The 20057-nt window shown below is 35.5% G+C and overlaps 1 protein-coding gene across 1 annotated transcript in view; it reads right to left on the reverse strand.

Annotated features, from left to right (window-relative positions):
* The window catches only part of LOC107044879, a 63630-nt gene that overhangs the window by 11072 nt on the left and 32501 nt on the right, over positions 1-20057 (reverse strand). The window contains exons 3-9 of the mRNA XM_015266939.1: positions 15067-15231; positions 8822-8958; positions 7814-8102; positions 7403-7674; positions 5732-5884; positions 3451-3645; positions 959-1347 (exon numbers count right to left, since the gene is read on the reverse strand). Coding sequence (XP_015122425.1) covers positions 959-1347; positions 3451-3645; positions 5732-5884; positions 7403-7674; positions 7814-8102; positions 8822-8958; positions 15067-15231 — 1600 coding nt within the window. The remainder of the gene's footprint in view (positions 1-958; positions 1348-3450; positions 3646-5731; positions 5885-7402; positions 7675-7813; positions 8103-8821; positions 8959-15066; positions 15232-20057) is intronic.

Raw genomic sequence — 20057 nt, forward strand, 5'->3', positions numbered from 1 at the left:
TGTTTGGAAATACGAGGAGGGAGCGCCGCCATCTTTGATGCTCCTGGCGGGGGGAGGGCGTACCCAAGCAAGATGGCGGTGCCCACACTTATCGCCCACCTCGTATTTTTAAACATTTCGGAAAATTAGTTATCCTCTGCAAATCACCTTCAACATATTCCATTCAGTTCCCAAAAAGTGAACCAATTTTTAGAGCTATTCTTCACATTTTTTCGGATTTTTTTGGCTGGGAATTCATGGTGTGAATTTTTCCCCGCATTTTTGTATTTTTTTTCCCGAGGCCTTTTAATTCATAAACTCACTGATTAATAAATTCGTTATTGTCTCCTTCTAAATATTAATTTAATTTCTAGCTAATGGAGTCTTTAGGGGAGGGTACCCAGCTAACAATTTACCGGTAAATTTCCGAATATTTACCGGTCTCACTGGGGACTTTTAGATGGCATCCGTAAAAATTTTTCCCTGGGTAGGGTAAAAGGGACACTTTTGACTTTTTTTTGAAATATTTATGACGTGTTGAATTGCTCATGAAATGGAATAATTTTATTTTTCAATTGAAAAACAATGATTCCTCTTTGTGATGAGCTTAGACTGAGCTCAATTGATAAATCTGTTTCTGAGTTATGAATATTTTTTAAAAAGTCAAAAGTATCCATTTTACCCTACCCTCCCCTATTTGAATTAAAAAAAAAACATGTTTAGAAGGCTATTTATTGGAGGTGAATAAAAATACAAATAAAAATCATTACGGATTTGAAATAAAATTTATTACATTCTCAAGATAAATAAGTAAAATAATAAATAAAATGAATACAAATAAAAATAATAGATAAATATATTAATTATAAATTATAATGAATCATGATAATAATAAATAAAAAACAAATAAATAAATTCGTTTTAAAATATTTTTTCAATAAAAAATTTCTGAAAATCATGATAAATAATTGACCTTTACCAAGATATATCATTGCACTCAGACAGTGGAAAAATATCCCCATCCCAGACGAGCATTGTAGTACTGCAATCATCATCACTAGTAGTGGGAATATTCCCAACATGAAATTTGAGAATTGACATCCAAATGCGAAACTGCGGCTGCGCCGGTTTTGGCGCGGGTTTTCTCCAGACAGTGCCAGGTCTAGTTTCCGGGAATTTTGGCAGTGGTCTTGGTGGTGTGGGACTGGGCATCACAGGCCCAGCACCACGCAGGTGATACAGACAAGTCGTGTTTCGTGGCAACGTGTGACGCGGAGATGCCAGGACACCTCCACTGTTCCCCTTCAGCCAGAATTCGCAGCGTTTGTTTTTCGCGTATTCGGGCGACTCAGCGTCTACGAATTTCACCTGTTTGAATTCATTTATTGCTGGTCAGTCATCATGAATTTGAGGGGATTAAATGAGGAATTGATCGAGTTTTTTTTTTTTTTTCTCAAATTGACAGGAAAGAAAATTTTTTGGAGAATAACCCAGCGAATTGTCTACGTGTTTTTTTACTACGAGCGCAAGTACTTCAACTCGACCTATGCACTCACTCTATCGACAAAAAGAGTTGCAGAAAACACTGGGCGCCACATTATCTTGGTCAAATTATTCTGAGGTGATGTCCTGAACCTTAACCGAGTTTACGTAGAAAAATCCCAAAATACTAAACAATAACTAAATAAAAAAACTGAACTTGACGAAAATATCTGAAAAATTGTTAGCTTAATTTATGAATTTAAGGCCCGGATGTACTATTTTTCGAACGGTATCTCGATGTTTTTTTTCATCTTTCGTCATCTGAAATTGTCAATTGAGTTCTGCATCAAGCAAAAGTTTTGAAAAATTATGAATGCATAATCAAAAAAAGTAGAAGAAATTTTTAATTTTTTCAAAGAGCATTTTTAATTTATATTCAGAAGAAGTTAATAACAAGAAATTGAAAAATGTATCTGATTTACGCTGACAAACGGCGGCCTGTCACCCAATATCATGCAGGGGGAAGACTGATTTCGTAAATCTTTCCCCACACTGCACAGAGACATTTGTTACGGAAAGGGGTCTTTGAAAAAAGTTGTAATATTTTGGGGAATATTTTAATCACACTTTTGTCACATAAAAATGGCAGATGACTACATACCACTGTTTTGAAAATTGAGATAGCCAGCTGTCACTTGCCATGAGGAGTTAATGTTTTGTAATCCACCATGGAAAATGACAGCTAATAGATAATTTTCCACAGCGAATCAGTTATTTGTAATTTCCACTTTTTTCAACTCATTCTGAATCCCAATTAAAAACGCTCTTTGAAAAAGTTCAGAATTTTTTCTATTTTTTATATCATTCTATCATAATTTTTGGCAATTTCTACATGATGTACCACTCAATTGACAATTTTGGATTACGAAAGATAAAAAAAATCCAGATAACATTCGAAAGATAGTACACCCGGGCCTTAATTAGAAATATGAGTCTAACAATTTAGGGAATCGATTCACACCAAGTAACCAATTTCAGCAACTTTTCTCGTATTTAAGGTAGCTCGGAGGTTTCATTAAGGATGTTCGACACCCTTTTAGCCAAAATTGACGTTGTTTTCATTTTTCTGGCAAATTATCGATGGGAGTGACGTGAAAAAATATAACGATTTTGTGGTTTGTCATTCTTTAATGGCTCACGAAGTTGCGTAGTGGTGCGATAATTTTCATGCGTTTTTTCTACAGTTTTGTGATTCTTTTTAAAAGTTTAGAGAAAACGCAGGAAAATGTTCGCACCACCTTAAAATTTCGTCAGTCATTAAATAATGACAAAACGCAAAAACGTTATATTTTTTCACGTCAATTCCATCATAAGTTTGCCAGAAAAATAAAAAAAACGTGAATTTTGGCAGAAAGGGTGTAGAACATCCTTAAGGTAGCAGGTAATTTCAATTTTCCGGATCAAAAATTCGTTATTTTTCGATTGTTATGCTCTCTCTCTTTTCACAAATAAATACCCTTCAGCAGGTGACGAATTAACCTGGAATTTCGTCACAGAATAATGGAAAAAATGCTGTAGAAAAATATTTTCTATAGAAATTCCTCAAATTTTTAAATTTTTTACAATGAAAACAAAAAAAAATGGAGAGAAAAAGAATTGAAAACTCATGCAGAGGAATTTCTACCGAAAATATCTCAATAGAAAAAGTTCTATAGAAAGATCAAATCCGTCTGTTTTTTTTTTTCTATAAAAAAATATCTATTGGATATTTTCGGTAAAAAAAAATTAGCAGTAAAATTCTTCGAAATTTGTTCATGCGTGACTGTTCGAGATTATTAAATCGTAATTATTCATCAGCTCAGCATCTCCCATTTCACATTTGATCGCACATGATCAATAACCGAGAGCCAAAACTAGAGCATAAACTTGAGAATACATTTTGCCCTGGATTCAATGGAAGGAAGTAATACACAGACTAGAATATTTCACCTGGACTTCAAGTTGAAAGCCATGGAGTGAGTGGGGTGGTGTGGGATGGAGAAAAGTTCCATAGGGTGATGTGGTAAACTCAACGAGAATTTCTGCCTCGCTGCTCGTTGCCTCCGGCACAGGTTCACCACCACCACAAAACTTGAGGATCACTGGGTCTCGAGTGGTGTAGCCATCGTACACTGTTACGTAGTCCTGAAATTTTTTGCATTCCATTTGAAAATGTGTCCCTATTGATTCACGTTTCGGTGAATACACTGGTGAATTTTATTCTGAGATGTGCAGTTGAATTTTAACATTGGGATAGTCAGCATTATTCAGGGGTCAGTGTACGCACAGAGGGAATTTCTGAATTTCACGTCCCTTGAAATTTCTGTTTGTTCTGAGGAAATTTCCCTCAGGAATAAATTGAAAAAGTTTTGTAAGAATTTTTTTTCGCTTCCGAATGGAAGCTGTGTAATCGTTCAAATTTAAGTTTTGGATTTTTTGGGTTATATCGACCCAGTATGATCCAAAATTCTGAAAATGTAGGTATTGCGCCCCATCGATCGCCATTAATTAAAATTTAATTCATCGATTAATTTTTTTAATTATCGATTTTTTTCGAAAATCGGTTGTCCCACGATAACTAAAAAAAATGTTCTGAATTGATTGAATGATGGCTTAAAAAATTTGTTTGGATGTCCTTTTGACCGAGTTCGATGATGAAGGCGAAAGCAATAATCCTTATTTTGATTTATTTAAAAATTTGCAAAAATTTTGTATTTTTTGAAAATCAGAATTCCGGGGATATCTTTGAATATCATGCTTCAAATGAATTCAATCATAGCTTAAAATGTTTGTTTTAATGCCATTAATTCGAAGTTAAAAGATGATTACGATATATTGGTTGATTTGATTTTTATGATGATTGTTGAAAATTTCAAATTTATCATGAATTTCCCTGAAAGTGAGCTTTTTGATGGTTTCTTCAAATGTGATGTTTCAAATTCATTCAAGTATGTATAAATAAAATTTTTCTATTAACACTTAATCGAAGGGTTGAGGGAAGAGATAGAACCGTGAAAAAGACAATCGGTTGTATAGAAGAATGGGATAATAAGAATAATAATGATGATAACATTCAACTGAGTTGAAAATTTGACAAAATTAGTTGAAAAGAAATCTCATTCAATTTAATAAAATGAAGTAAACAATGAATTATACATGATAGGAGGAAATGATGTGTAAAATAACCATTTGGAAGTGTATTGCTAATTTATTAGCAAAAATAACTGTATTATATGCAATACAAGAGCAATTTCCAACTCGTTTTAAGTTTAAATAATCAAATCATTGTAAAATTTCCGGAAACTTGGGGTCGATGGGGCTCAAATGAAAGCTCTGATGTTCGAAGCCAAAAGTAGAAAAGCACTGGAGAAAAAAATAGCCACACGGAGAGAAATATTCAATAAAAATTACATATCTTTTCCGTAATTCCGGAGCGAAATGTGGTTGTAGGAAATTTTACGGAATTTTCACGGAATTTTTCCGGAGCGTTCCGTAATTTTTATCTGAATCTTCTGTGAAAAATTACGATACCGTCACTTGAATTTTCTGAGTCGATTTCGTAATCGGTGAGTCAATTGTGAGTTCCGTAATTTTTACTGAACATTTCTCTCCGTGCAAAGTTGGATATTCTTAACCCCTCACGTACGGGCTCGATATGTCATACCGACCTATGCAAAAACGCACGGCTCTTTTCAAAATTGAATATTTCCGAAACTATGGCAAATAATACAGTAGTGAAGCGGTAAACCGAGTTAAGTCGATTTTGACTATTAGCCAGTTTTTGCTGAATATCTCGGAATCTAAGAGAGATAGCAAAATTTTTCTCATGACTTTTTTTATAACGCTTTATTAGCTCTACAAAAAAGGTCATGACAAAAATCTTTCTATCTCTTTTAGATTCCGAGATATTCGTCAAAAACTAGCCAATAGTAAAAAACGACTTAACCCGGTTTACCGCTTCGCTACTGAATACAATCGGACTAGTACCATTGGGAAGGTGAATACTGTAGCTTCAATTATATATTTTATTTGTAATTTTTCATTCATCAGAAAATATGGGATGCGAAGAGTATTGAACGTGTGGTAGACTTGGTATCAGAAAAGCCCCGTACGTGAGGGGTTAAACTAGAATTAAACTAGAAATGTCGGAAAGTTTTCTTTCGTGCGGATTCTTTTTCTCGCCAATTCCCCCCTGAATCGTGCGGTACAAGACGAGATTGGCTTGACCTACCTGAACGATATCGCAGTCCTGCCACAATTTAAGCTCTCTTGGTGGTGGCTCAGCCTGATTAGCTGGTCTAGCACGCACGGCAATAAGTTGACCCCTCGGCTGGCGAACGGTTATGAGTGCGTGTTTGCCCGGCGGCACTTCGTGCTGTCGCACCTGAGGAGTTTATCAATTTCAGTTAGTTCGAGAGACCGAGATGTCTCCGAACAACTACACCAACAATGTAAGTTTCAATTCAAGGATCGAATTTCAATTTCTCGTCGTGTCCTAGGGGTAGTGGACTAGTTCGGTCGGACGGAAATAATGGTTGAGCTTGGTAGAACCGAGGGAAATGCCGCAGAACTTGAGTTTCGTCGCTCGATCGGGCGACAGTTGCACGTCTGAGTCGTGAACATTTTTAATGTGACGACTCATTTAGCTCTTAGCTGAGTTTTCGAGGAATATCTCCGAATCTAAGCGAGCTAGCGAAATTTTCGTAATGACTTATTTTGTAGGTCTCAATGAGCTCTACAGAAAAGGTGGTGACAAAAATTTTGCTATCCGCGTTAGATCCCGAGATATTCATTGAAAAGTGGACAACAGTCAAAACCGATGCTGTGTTATCAATTATTTGGACTTTTTACAGGTTTTTAGAAGATGTTTATCATTTTTTATCGAGGATATCATGAGGTTTTTCAATTAATTGATAAAGGGAATTGTTTAAATGTTCGAAAATCTCATTTTTTTCAACTTAAAATCAATTTGAATGGAAAATAGTTTCTGAAAAAACGAATTTTGCCGCTGGGACTCATCAGATTTTTGAAGAATTGATAATGTGAATTCTCTAAATTTCCGGAAATCCCATCTGTTTGCGGAAATGCGATTTTTTTAAACTTAAAATCAATTTGAATGGAAAATAATTTCAGAAAAATCGAATTTTTCCGCTGGGATTCATCAGTTTTTTAAAGAACTGATAATGGGAATTGTTTAAATTTTCGAAAATCATAGATTTTATAACTTAAAATCAAATTGAATAAAAAATTATTCCTGAAAAAACTAATTTTGCTGCTGGAGCTCATCAGATTTTCAAAGAATTGATAATGGAATTGTTGAAATTCTCAGAAATCCTATTTTTATAAACTTAAAATCAATTTGAATGGAAAATTATTTCTGAAAAAACTAATCTTGCTGCTGGCACCCACCAAATTTTTAAAGAATTGATAATGTGAATTCGTTAAATTTCCGGAAATCCTATTTTTATAAACTTAAAATCAATTTGAACGAAAAATAATTTCTGAAAAAACGAATTTAGCTGTAGGGACTAATCAATTTTTTAAAGAATTGATAATGGAATTGTTAAAATTTTCAGAAATCCTATTTTTATAAACTTAAAATCAATTTGAACGAAAAATAATTTCTGAAAAAACGAATTTAGCTGTAGGGACTAATCAATTTTTTAAAGAATTGATAATGGAATTGTTAAAATTTTCAGAAATCCTATTTTTATAAACTTAAAATCAATTTGAACGAAAAATAATTTCTGAAAAAACGAATTTAGCTGTAGGGACTAATCAATTTTTTAAAGAATTGATAATGGAATTGTTAAAATTTTCAGAAATCCTATTTTTATAAACTTAAAATCAATTTCAACGAAAAATAATTTTTGAAAAAACGAATTTAGCTGTTGGGACTCACCGCATAGTAGCACGTGAGATTGCGTGGATAAAGCCCAGGAAAATTGGGCGACTGTAGCCGACACTTCCGTTTATCGCAGTCGCTGAATATTCTCGAGCAATAAGTCCCCGAGATCAGATCCCCAAGATACTGCTGCTCAGGGGTGGCAACAGTCGGCTTTACCTTCTCCGTTATTTTCACCGACGAACTCACGCTTGTGTTCGCGTATTCGATGGGAAAACTCATGGCGGTGGTGGGCCTTGGCGTTGATTTTGTGAGATACGACGCGAATTCTGCGGTGCGAATAAAACATTCAAGAAATTAATGTCAAGAAATGAAATATTTCGCGACATGAATTTCGTTGATTAACATAATATTTCATGATGACAATTTTATTAAAATTCAAACGAATATTTCAACTCGAAATCTCACCGACGAATGGATTTCCGTATCTGACAACGGCATCGGACCTCTTGATCATCTTGTACGCCATGCGAAAATCGAAGTTGAAGCCCGTTTGATCCTGACTGAGCCTCAGGAGCTTCAGGGAAATCGTAACAACCGGTGTTTCGCTGTAGTAAATAGCGGGGCCCCACGATGTGCCGCACCATACGCCACCGACATCGGGTCTCTGCGCTTCCGATATTTGCAATGATCCATCGGGACATCCTTCCACCGTAAAGGACACGAATTTCCCAAGGGTGAAACTGTCGAAGGTCAGCTGGAGTGCAACAGATTGCTGTCTTTATTATAATTTCATTTTGCGAGGAGAGATGCGAGAAAAATGGAAATTTTGTGGGGAAAATTTTTTTCCACTGGAAAAACACACGGGTTTTGGCGATTTTTATGGCGAATAAAATGATTTTTTGCTCATGTTCCTAGGTCTGACAATTGTCGAGACCCCGTGGGGCGGGGCTATCCACAAACGTCCACATCCTGAGAACTACGATTCGTAAAGATGTGAGTTGAAAACCATTTTCTTTGTTATGAAATTTCCTGCATTTTTCACACTGAACGTCTCGATGACTTCTCAATAATTTTCGAGATATTTCAATTGACATTGGGGCATTGTAGTGACAGCGAGAGCACCTTTACTCGAGAGTACATCCGTAGTATACATGTACACATGACTGTGGGCATCGTATTCCCGCCATGCGCAGTGGTCGACTGCGCACCTTCCGTTGAGTTTTTCGTAACACGAGATTTACCAGGGATTACTCTACCACAAAATTTCGATAGCGAGGGCTGAGATGTTTACACATCAAAATATGAAAATGAAGAGAACAAAAATTTGGATAATGGGCTTTGGTAAATTAGGGGATGATATTTATTAGTAAAATATCTCCATAACCATTTAGAAGTCATCATTCATTCCCCTATGATGTTTCATTTTAATAAAAATCACTCATTCCCCGCGTCTCATTCAAAAATCATAAATACCTGAACGATATCCCCGAACTCCTTTCCAGGGGCATTGAACGTCAGCTTGCAGAAGTAAGGCACCTTGTCCTCCTTCGGTCGATGCAACTCGAGGTAATAAGTTTTCCCTATATCTCCATAGTACGTCTTATTGCAAGCTAAAACCCAAAAAGAGTCATAAATCCCCCAAAAATACCGAATCCGATTGAAAACTAACGCATTCCAACAGCAATTGCGTCGCGTCATTCCGGTTTACATCCACAAATCCTCCCCCCCNCCTCCCCCCCCCCTCCCCCCAGCGCCAATTAATAAAACGGCCCTGATCTCCGATATATCACGTCCCAAGGGATCGCGATAATTTCCGCCGATTGAAAATGACCAACTCTCCCTGACCTATCAGTACAAACAGAAGATGTATTGTGCCGAGTCGTCCATTCAGTGCTCTTGAAGCAACATATAGCCGCAGTGCATGGAACCCCATTCTCTCTCCGGTCTCTCCCTCACTCCCACTCCCCCCGCGCCCCTTCAACGCTCTTGGATTCCCTCGTCATACATCCCCGATGAGCCCTTGAAGCCATACAATGAATCCTGTATAACCACCGCCTGTTCACTCCACTAGCGCTAACTTTCCAAAAGTCATGTGGCTACGTGCCACATGAAGCCAACAAATCTGTTTCTTCCTCCATTGTTCATCAAGTGGATGAATTCACCAGATTCATTCAGAAGCGGTTATCATGTTTTTCCGTAACGACATGATAATTTTGTTTTTTCCTTTTTTACTTCTATCAAACATCATGGATTATTGTCACTTGATGAATGACAAGATTAGCCTCATGTTGTCGGCCAACGTTGGGTCAATGTTGAATTCAACGAATCATTGAACTCAAGCTAAAATACATCGTCATAGAAATTCCATTCGGAAGCAAATTGCCGATTTATTAGGAAAAATATGTTGACTATGTTGTGACGAAAGCAATTTTCCACTTGTTTTCTTTTATCGAACACCACCATGGATTATTGTTACCTGATAAATTACAAGATGTACGGCAGTCTTGAGTATGTCTTTATCATTTTTTGACGGTGAGAAAACAGGTGAAACCGGTCAATTTATTGAGTAAGGGAGAGTGGGGCAGAGTGAAGCCTCCTTTGACGATCAAGGCCTGTCCACTCAGCCCCATTCCTCCCCCAAATTATTCCAATTTTACCGTGCGAGTCAGTCTCAGTATTAATGTAAAATTTGTTTGCACCAACAGCAATATTATCATTCACTCTGGATAAAAAGCGTCACTTTTCAACTCTCAATCGCTGAGATGAACTTACCAATGTCGCATTGAATTCACAAGTAAATAGTTCACCTATAATTTTCATTACTAACAAATCTGAGTCAAGAATTTTCCACGTTATCAACTATCAATTCACTCACTCCACACTTTATTGTATTGTTTTTTTTTAATCGAAGAGCCTCAACGCGTCGTAGATATGATTTCACATCGTTTAATAGTGATTATAATTATACCAGATTACGTCTAGATTTTTCTAATTTTCTCATCATCGATTTCTAACGTACACCTCGATCTCTAGGAGTTAACGTTCTACCTCATTCGCTGAGTTATTTACAGTTGCCAGCAGGAACATTTTCTCAATCAAGATTTATTGTTATTTACTCAATCCTATTACCCCTATTTATTCGCTCTTCTAAATTCTTCAGATGAAGCTAAATTAAATTCACAGTTACATAATTCGCCTGTAATGACGCGTGAAAATGCAAAAACGAAAGCAATAAATTTTTAATGAGAAAATTGCGTCAAATCGACAGTCTAAGATTGAAAAATCACGTCATAATGGATGATTGTATTCCCCAATGCATTCACATCACTCGTCCCGCAATTTGCAAAAAGGAAATGAGTGGTAGCCCCGTCGCTTTTCACTCTCGTCCTCTGTCGATGAACTGAAAGAGGGTCTGAAGGAGAAGAAGTCGAGAGCACCACAAGTTGTGAGGAAAAAAAAACATCGTGGATATCCTTTTCATGCAGTCTGCGGCTGGGGCTTTAATGCATCCCCTTTCGTTCGGTCTGTCTCTCCATTCAACGGTAGAGGGAAAAAAACGTAGCTATCCAATCACTTTGTTTAGATTTTCCCTGGGAAAAATCGATGGTAAACCTATTTTTAAGGCATTCTCCTTGAACGTAATCTGGCTTTGACCTTTTAGGGAGACCTTTTGTTCACTCTACCGAAATGGTATTGTTCCGCGGGAGCGATAAATCAGTCGGCGAATAAAATCAGACGATTGAGGTGAAGTAATTCGAAGGTAATTCAGAGGCTTTGGCGAGGGGACAATTACTGATTAAATCTGTATTGAGGGGACAAAATCATGTGGATAATTGCATTTATTTTTAATTATTTCAAAATAATACTTGATTTTTATTTCAAAGAATCAAGTAAGGAAAAATTTCGTGAAGGGAAATAGTTTCGAGTAAAATTGGGAAAAAAAAGAAAATTATCAATTTTTGGTGCAATCAAAAAAAAAAACTATCAAGAAAAAAACTATCAAGAAAAAACTAAAAAGAAATTATCAATTTTTTCATTCGGGTATGAAAAATCTCGATACAATACCCCAAATTTATTTTATATTCTCCATTTTATTTTCGTAACTTTCTGAGACTCAATTATAAACTTTCAATAGAATGAGATTGTTATGGACTATTATTTATATTGAAATTGGGTAATATTAAAAATACAAAATAAGAATTTATTTGGGACAAAAGTATCAAAACGAACGAGAATATTGTGACCTCCTCCCTTGGAATATTGAAATAAATAATTAAGGCAAATTATATAATGTTCAATTCACCCTATTTCCCGAAATAAAATATTAATTACCTAAATAAACACATAAATTACTACAGATGTTAAAAAAATCATTCAAACGTCGAATAAAATAAACTGAAGTAAATGATTCGATAATAAATAATCGCAAGATGTAAGAGAGGAAAAAGGAAATTTATATTTTCAATTTAATTGTATTTGGGAGCATTAAGTAAATTATATTTATTTATCAATTCACACACTAGCTTCTCCCGTGAAGATTTAAAAAATAAAAAAAATTTATATTGAAAAATTTATAATTGTGTAATATTAAAAATACAAAATAAGAATTTATTTGGGACAAAAGTATCAANAAAAAAAAAAACTATCAAGAAAAAAACTATCAAGAAAAAACTAAAAAGAAATTATCAATTTTTTCATTCGGGTATGAAAAATCTCGATACAATACCCCAAATTTATTTTATATTCTCCATTTTATTTTCGTAACTTTCTGAGACTCAATTATAAACTTTCAATAGAATGAGATTGTTATGGACTATTATTTATATTGAAATTGGGTAATATTAAAAATACAAAATAAGAATTTATTTGGGACAAAAGTATCAAAACGAACGAGAATATTGTGACCTCCTCCCTTGGAATATTGAAATAAATAATTAAGGCAAATTATATAATGTTCAATTCACCCTATTTCCCGAAATAAAATATTAATTACCTAAATAAACACATAAATTACTACAGATGTTAAAAAAATCATTCAAACGTCGAATAAAATAAACTGAAGTAAATGATTCGATAATAAATAATCGCAAGATGTAAGAGAGGAAAAAGGAAATTTATATTTTCAATTTAATTGTATTTGGGAGCATTAAGTAAATTATATTTATTTATCAATTCACACACTAGCTTCTCCCGTGAAGATTTAAAAAATAAAAAAAATTTATATTGAAAAATTTATAATTGTGTAATATTAAAAATACAAAATAAGAATTTATTTGGGACAAAAGTATCAAAACGAACTAGAATATTGTGACCTCCTCACTTGGAATATTCAAATAAATAATTAAGGCAAATTATATAATGTTCAATTCACCCTACTTCCCGAAATAAAATATTAATTACCTAAATAAACACATGAATTACTACAGATGTTAAAAAAATCATTCAAACGTCGAATAAAATAAACTGAAGTAAATGATTCGATAATAAATAATCGCAAGATGTAAGAGAGGAAAAAGGAAATTTATATTTTCAATTTAATTGTATTTGGGAGCATTAAGTAAATTATATTTATTCATCAATTCACACAATAGCTTCTCCCGTGAAGATTTAAAAAGTAAAAAAATTTTACATTGAAATTGTGTAATATTAAAAATACAAAATAAGAATTTATTCGGGACAAAAGTATCAAAACGAACTGGAATATTGTGACCTCCTTACTTGGAATATTCAAATAAATAATTAAGGCAAATTATATAATTCTCAATTCACCTTATTTCCCGAAATAAAATATTAATTACCTAAATAAACACATAAGTTACTACAGATGTTAAAAAAATCATTCAAACGTCGAATAAAATAAACCGAAATAAATGATTCGACAATGGATAATTGAGGAAAGTTTTTTCACTCAGTGTGATTATTCCTGAGGCCTCAGTCCAGAAAACAGAGCGGAATATGGATTAATAGCACACTAGTACATACACAATGTTAATCGAAAATTTATCAGAAGGCTCGGGGAAATAACGTGAAATGGTACGGGAGAGAGATCTGGTGAGGACGGGTGAGTGTGGTGCGACAGATTTGACCCAAATGCTGGCCGTCGGTTGGCGCACGGCCAGTTGGCTGTGTCCATTGCTTGTATATCTCCAGATACAGAGCGGAATAAAATAATCAGATATATATATTTTTTTGCGGGTAATCCTATCAATTCTTTGGAGGGCTAAATGAAAGATCGAGGATAGGAGATTTTACTTTTTTCATTCGAGGGATTAATCGAGGGATTAATTAGCTCGGGAGTGAGAGGGCCAGGGAAATCAATTATCTTTCCGTTTTAGTTGTGTCAGTCAGTCGGAAATTCCGAAAACGTCAATGGAAATGGTCGGACTGTTCCAGTTTCATTTCATTAGACGATGTTGGTACATTCCTCACGTTCTGGGTACCGACGATTTTTCGATGAATCGACGGTTTTTTCAGGTTTTGGCCTCTTTAGCTTCGTCTGCAGAATTTGAGAGGTGGAGGGGACAGGGGTAATTGGATTGAGTAATAATAATAAAGTTTGATTGAGAAAATGCTTCTGTTGGATTGAGAGAAAGAGAACATGATAATTCTCGGAGTAGTAATTATTCTCGTGAGAGATTTATTGTTATTGGCAAAACGAAATAATTTCGAGGGGACAATTTTTTTGGGAAAAAAGTATTCTTTCTGCGGTATAAACCTATGGAGCTCTCTCAGATCAAATGATCGTCGTACAATAGATTATATTTTTCCTGCCAACAGTCGGAATTCTTCTAGAGATATTTCTGATGACCACGACAAAACTTAATTTTTGTGAGAGATACTAAATTTCCTTCCGTCGAGTTGGTTAATTTCCCTCAAGTAAATCTGTTCCTCTCCATCAAATATTCTCACGTGGAACATATTGTTTTTCAGCAGAGCAAATTTTTTCTCTCAGTGTTTGATTTCACTCGGCCAATCTCGAGTTATTGATGAGGATAAATATTCCATTTTGCCGCACTCTCTTCTAAGAATTCACGATGAACAATCAATTTGTGAACATTACGTTAGAAAACAAAAATTACATGATTTCAGAGATGATTCCGGAGTGTTAAAATCACTTGATGAAAGTTTCCACCAAAACATGATAATTTTGGTAGTAGTAATTGTTCTCGTGAGACATTTATATCTTTCGGGTAAATACATTCGTTCTACAGAGAATTATATGAGGCTCCGGTTTTATCAAGTGAATGTTATTGAGTAGTGTATATCTTTGTCCAATAAACACTTATAATTTCCATGGAACAAATGATAATTTCAAGAGGAAACTACAATTTTCTTGCCGAAAACTGTGTTAGTGACAGAATTAAATAATTTCGAGGGGACAATTTTTTTGGGAAAAAAATATTCTTTCCTCGTCAATGTATTCTTTCTGCGGTATAAACCTATGGAGCTCTCTCAGATCAAATGATCGTCGTACAGTAGACTATATTTTTCCTGCCAACAGTTCGAATTCTTCTAGGGATATTTCTGACGATCGCGACAAATCCATTCCATTTTCAAATAAATTTTTGTAAAACAGTAATTTTTCTCTCAGTATTACAACACTAAATACCCCAGCGTATGAACTAGAACGTCAACTCCCAGAGGTTTAATCAAACATAATTAAAAATTCCTGATTAATTTTAGAATATAATTGCCTGAATGTTCACATTTTTACTCACGTGAGCAGGCTCGTTGCTCATCACTCCCATCCCCGCAGTCGTCTAGTGCATTGCAGACTTTATTGAGGGATACACAACGTCCGTTTCCGCACTGGAATTCACTTTGACGACAACACAGTACAGCAGTTACCGTTAACACGGAAAGACAGAAGGGCCAGCGCATGTCTGTAATCATGAAAGAGACGGCTGAATATTAGATTTTTGGCGCAGGTGTGGATGTCAAAGGAGCACGACATCACAGGGAGCAAATATCAAGGGACAATTCCATCAGGATGAAATTCAAAACAGGAGTGAGACGCATCTCTCAGTGAAATTTCGCAATTATCTCGTTGTTCTCGAGCCCCGATTCAACCCGACACCCATTCCCAATGATGCAGCAAACTCAGACATTTCTGCCACGAATTTTTCAATTTTTTTTCGTTATTTCGTTTGAACGATTCAAGTCTACTCAACTCTTAGCTCCGTTTTCGATGAATATCTCCGAATCTAAGGGAGATATACAAAATTTCGTAACAACCTTTTTTATAGAGCGAGTTGAGAGCTATAAAAAAGGTTCTGACGAAAATTTCGCTATCTGCCTCCGATCTCGAGATATTCATCGAAAACTGGCCAACAGTCAACATCGACTTGAACGTTTTTACCGTTTTGCTACTGAAATATTTTATGCGATTGATCTTTCATACAAAAGTGCAAACATACAGTGGAAAACTCAATCGAATGCTCCGCCAGGAGGAGCTATCGAGCGTCGAAGGAGCTGAGGGTTCTTCCCCCTCCGGCATAACAACAGAAACGCAAAAAACTCGGGCTCTGTAAAAGAAATAGCGACTGTATCTCTCCCCGATACTCCGTGAAATTGCGAAATATTCCCCTTGGTGCAGCTTGCGCGCGCTCATAGAGACTGGTGAATCGAATTCCCGTCGTTTCCTGGGGAAAAGACAAGCGCAGTTGTTCACGGGATGCCGTCTGCGCATTGAGCCATTCTCGTGACTGAAAGTCACATCACACTTGAGCCGAGAGTTGCCAATATTTACATTTTCAAACGGTTCACGGCCTTCCGCAATTATCTGTACACTCGGTCTAGCTGAAGTCTGCGGCTCTTTTTACGGTTTTATATATGAGGTCGTGGGTGTAATTTACTGTTTTTTTAGTGAGGAGAATTTACTGCAGTCATACGCTGTTACAATTTTGTGGCTGAAATTTCCGATACACTTTTTGGAAAATTTTATCAGATTTTAGGTCCACTGAAATTACAGGGAATTTCTTCATTGAAAATTCAGAATTTCATGGAGAAATCCGTGGGCACCGTAAATTTCTGGTCAATTATTCCCTGAAAATTAGTGGAAATCCGGAAATTTTCGGTAAATATTTTCTTGAATTTTTAATTAATAGTAAATTCGTCGTAATTGGGTACTGAATATTCATTATTTCATTGAAAATTCAAATATCCTGAGGAATTCTCACCTCAATGCTGTTCAAAAATTTAGAATTTCACTGAATTTTTAGTGAACTCAAATTTCATGATTTTTGATTTAAAGTTTTCGATTTTCTGTGTTATATTGACTCAGTATGATCCAAAAAATCCGAAAATGTAGGTATTGTTGAGCCCTATAGATCGCCATTAATTAAAATTTAATTCATCGATTATTTTTTTAATCTTCTAATTTTTTCGAAAATCGGTTGTCCCGCGGTAATTAAAAAAATTATTCTGAATTGATTGAATGATGGCTTAAAAAATGTTTTTGGATGTCCTTTTGACCGAGTTCGAAGATGAAGGCGATAGCAATAATCGTTATTTTGATTGATTTGAAAATTTGCAAAAGTTTTGTATTAAAAAAAAATTAGAATTCCGGGGATATCTTTGAAGATCATGCTTCAAATGAATTCAATCATAGCTTAAACTATTCATTTTAATGCCATTAAGTCGAATTTAAAAGATGATTACGATGGCTATATTGGTTGATTTGATTTTTATGATGATTCTTGAAAATTTCGAATCTTTCATGAATTTCCCTGAAAGTGAGCTTTCTAATGGTTTCTTCCAATGTGATGTTTCAAATTCATTCAAGGATGTATAAATAAAAATTTTCTATCAACATTTTATCGAAGGGCTGAGGGGAGAGATAGAACCGTAAACAAGCAGGGGTTCGAGCCTTTTTGGCCGAAGCCATCTGACCGTTACTTTATGTGTTATAACTCTTTTTCTTTCTTTCATTTCTACCAATTCCATTGGTAGTAACCTTCCGAATGGAACNAAAGTGAGCTTTCTAATGGTTTCTTCCAATGTGATGTTTCAAATTCATTCAAGGATGTATAAATAAAAATTTTCTATCAACATTTTATCGAAGGGCTGAGGGGAGAGATAGAACCGTAAACAAGCAGGGGTTCGAGCCTTTTTGGCCGAAGCCATCTGACCGTTACTTTATGTGTTATAACTCTTTTTCTTTCTTTCATTTCTACCAATTCCATTGGTAGTAAGCTTCCGAATGGAACAGAAAGCATTCGGATAGAAGGCATCGAAACAAATATTTTGAAAAAAAAAATTGAAATCGGTTGACTAGCTTCGAAGATATTAGCGAAAAGCGATTTAAAAACGAATAGCTTTTTCTCAAAAACTATTTGATCAATCGGGCTGAACTTAAGTCCTATAGTCTGACAAAATTTCAGATTTTTTGGAATAAGTTTAGCCAATTAATTACTCAATTTTCCAAAAATTGACCACCGGAAAGGTGGCGATGGACATTGACACCGACAGACATGGTCGCCAAACTTCGTATTTTTACGTTTCAGACCATTCTACATCATTTCCAATAAAAATTAGAGAATGTGAAAACAGCACGATTACAATGCTTCCATTCGGAAGCAAAAAGGCAATCGTTGTATAGAAGAAAGGGATAATAAGACTAATGATGATGATAAAATTCAACTGAGTTGAAAATCTGACAAAATTAGTTGAAAAGAAATCTCATTTAATTTAATAAAATGAAATAAACAATGAATTATACATGATGGAAGGAAATGATGTGCAAAATAACCATTCGGAAGCATAATTCTCTAACCGAATACACTAATTGAACTGAAATCGCGTCAAACATAAAAAAATCAAAGCGCCCCCCCAGTTCTGTGGAATCGTCAAGGCATCACAAAGTGCCCTCGAAAGTTCCCTGAATGCAGCAAAGCCGGTGCCAAGTCAACCATACCCCATGGAAAATGGGAGATGCTTTGTTGTGCGCAGAAATTCGAAGAATTTCCGCTCTCCAGCGAAGATCCAGGGGTGTGGGATCAGAGGCCAAATGTGCTCCGGTGCAAAGATGTCTCGAATACTACGCGTCTGACTCGAGTCTCGGGATTTCAAACTCCACTAAGACGACTCTTTGAAACTTACTGGCGAGATTATCCGAGCGGTTTAATGCACCCCTTCGATTTTCGGAAAATCGATGAATCCAGCGCTAGATCGAGGGGACAGGTCGTCATCAGGGGGATGACATTCTGGCGCCTCGAGGAGACCCAATAATAGTATTTAATGCACTGATATACGCTCACGTTATCTCGCCTGAAACATCTGTTCCCCGGATATTACAGCCCGCAGTGTGTATTTAATCCATCCGATTTCGGTGGACGCCTTCATCCCGAAGCCATTTCTGTATTTCACACCGCTGAATTCGGTTTTCAGCCGGCAATTGTGAGGGACTCCGAGTTAATCCATAAATTCAGTCCCTCCACCTGGCTTTCATCTTGTGCAATATTGTGTAAAATACGCGTGTAATAACATCGGTTAGGCATGATAAGTTAAACCCCGGGGGTTTAGGTTTCACCCTGACTTATTTGATGCTATGAAAATGCTCATGCAGCCAGAAATGCCGATTTTGAATTTTGATGGATTTAATGTTGTGATGTTTATGTGATTACAGCGCTGATTTCTGGGATTTCGGGAAGAATTTCTATGACTTCAAGTATCAGGTTACACTGTTGGAAAATTACTCTTGAAAGTTCATGTGGAAAAGCGTGAAACTTTTAACAATTAATTTTCAGAACGAGTTTGAAAATTCAAGCTTTCATTAAAATATCAATGAACGCTTAATATGGAAAATTCTATTTTCATGATTTTTCAAGATGGATGAGAAATTTTATGAACATTTTCATTTTTAATTAAATTCAAACTCACAACATTAAGAATTCAGATGACGCTGTGACTGAAATTTCAAGAAATTTTCAGCAGCGTACGTGATTTAGAATGATTTCAGAGGAATTGAAGTACACTATTAAAAATTTTGGACTGAGTTTTCTGGGCCAAATTGCGGAAATTTTTGTCGTGTCCGAGTTCCACTGACAATATTTAACGGTAATTATATTTTATGGATTTGGCTATCCCTGCAGGTATCACAAAAAATTAGTTTAAAAAATAATAAATTCCCCGAAAATCACAAATCAAGCCCCGAAATCTCCTTACAAATCACCATTTGAAGACTTGTGTCAAGAAAAGTTGTTTGGCGACAATAAATTTCTCTCAGTGGTATTTGTAGTTTCAATGGACCACGGGCACGGAAGTAAATCGTGTTCCTCCGAGTTTTCCACTTTCTGCGGCATGTTTACTATTTTTGGTGGGTTTTTTTTCCCTCGGCCAGACGTTGGAGAGGTGTGGTCAAGCTTTTCAAAGAGCAAACCTCCGAGAATTTTCCAACCAATGGGATAATGGATGCTCGGTGCATTGGTCCGTTAAAAGTACTTCAGTGTTGGGTAATATACATGACTTGTACGTGAAACAACTTTTTCCGGGTCCATTTGTTTCGTCCATGTGTGGGAGTCCTTTACTGTTTCTCAAAAACTTACAGTTGCTGAGTGAAACGGAGAAAAATTCAAAAAGCCAAAAAAATATTATTCATCGTTGATAATTTTTGATGAGTGAAAAAGTCTCTCTCGTTTGACTGCGTCAGGGAAAATTATTCATTTGAATCAAATAAAAATCTACATTTGAAATTTTTTATTTGTTGCAA

The sequence above is a fragment of the Diachasma alloeum genome, unplaced genomic scaffold (genome assembly GCF_001412515.2).
Source record: "Diachasma alloeum isolate Michigan unplaced genomic scaffold, Dall2.0 Dall_scaffold_00180, whole genome shotgun sequence".
In the NCBI taxonomy this organism is placed as follows: domain Eukaryota; kingdom Metazoa; phylum Arthropoda; class Insecta; order Hymenoptera; family Braconidae; genus Diachasma; species Diachasma alloeum.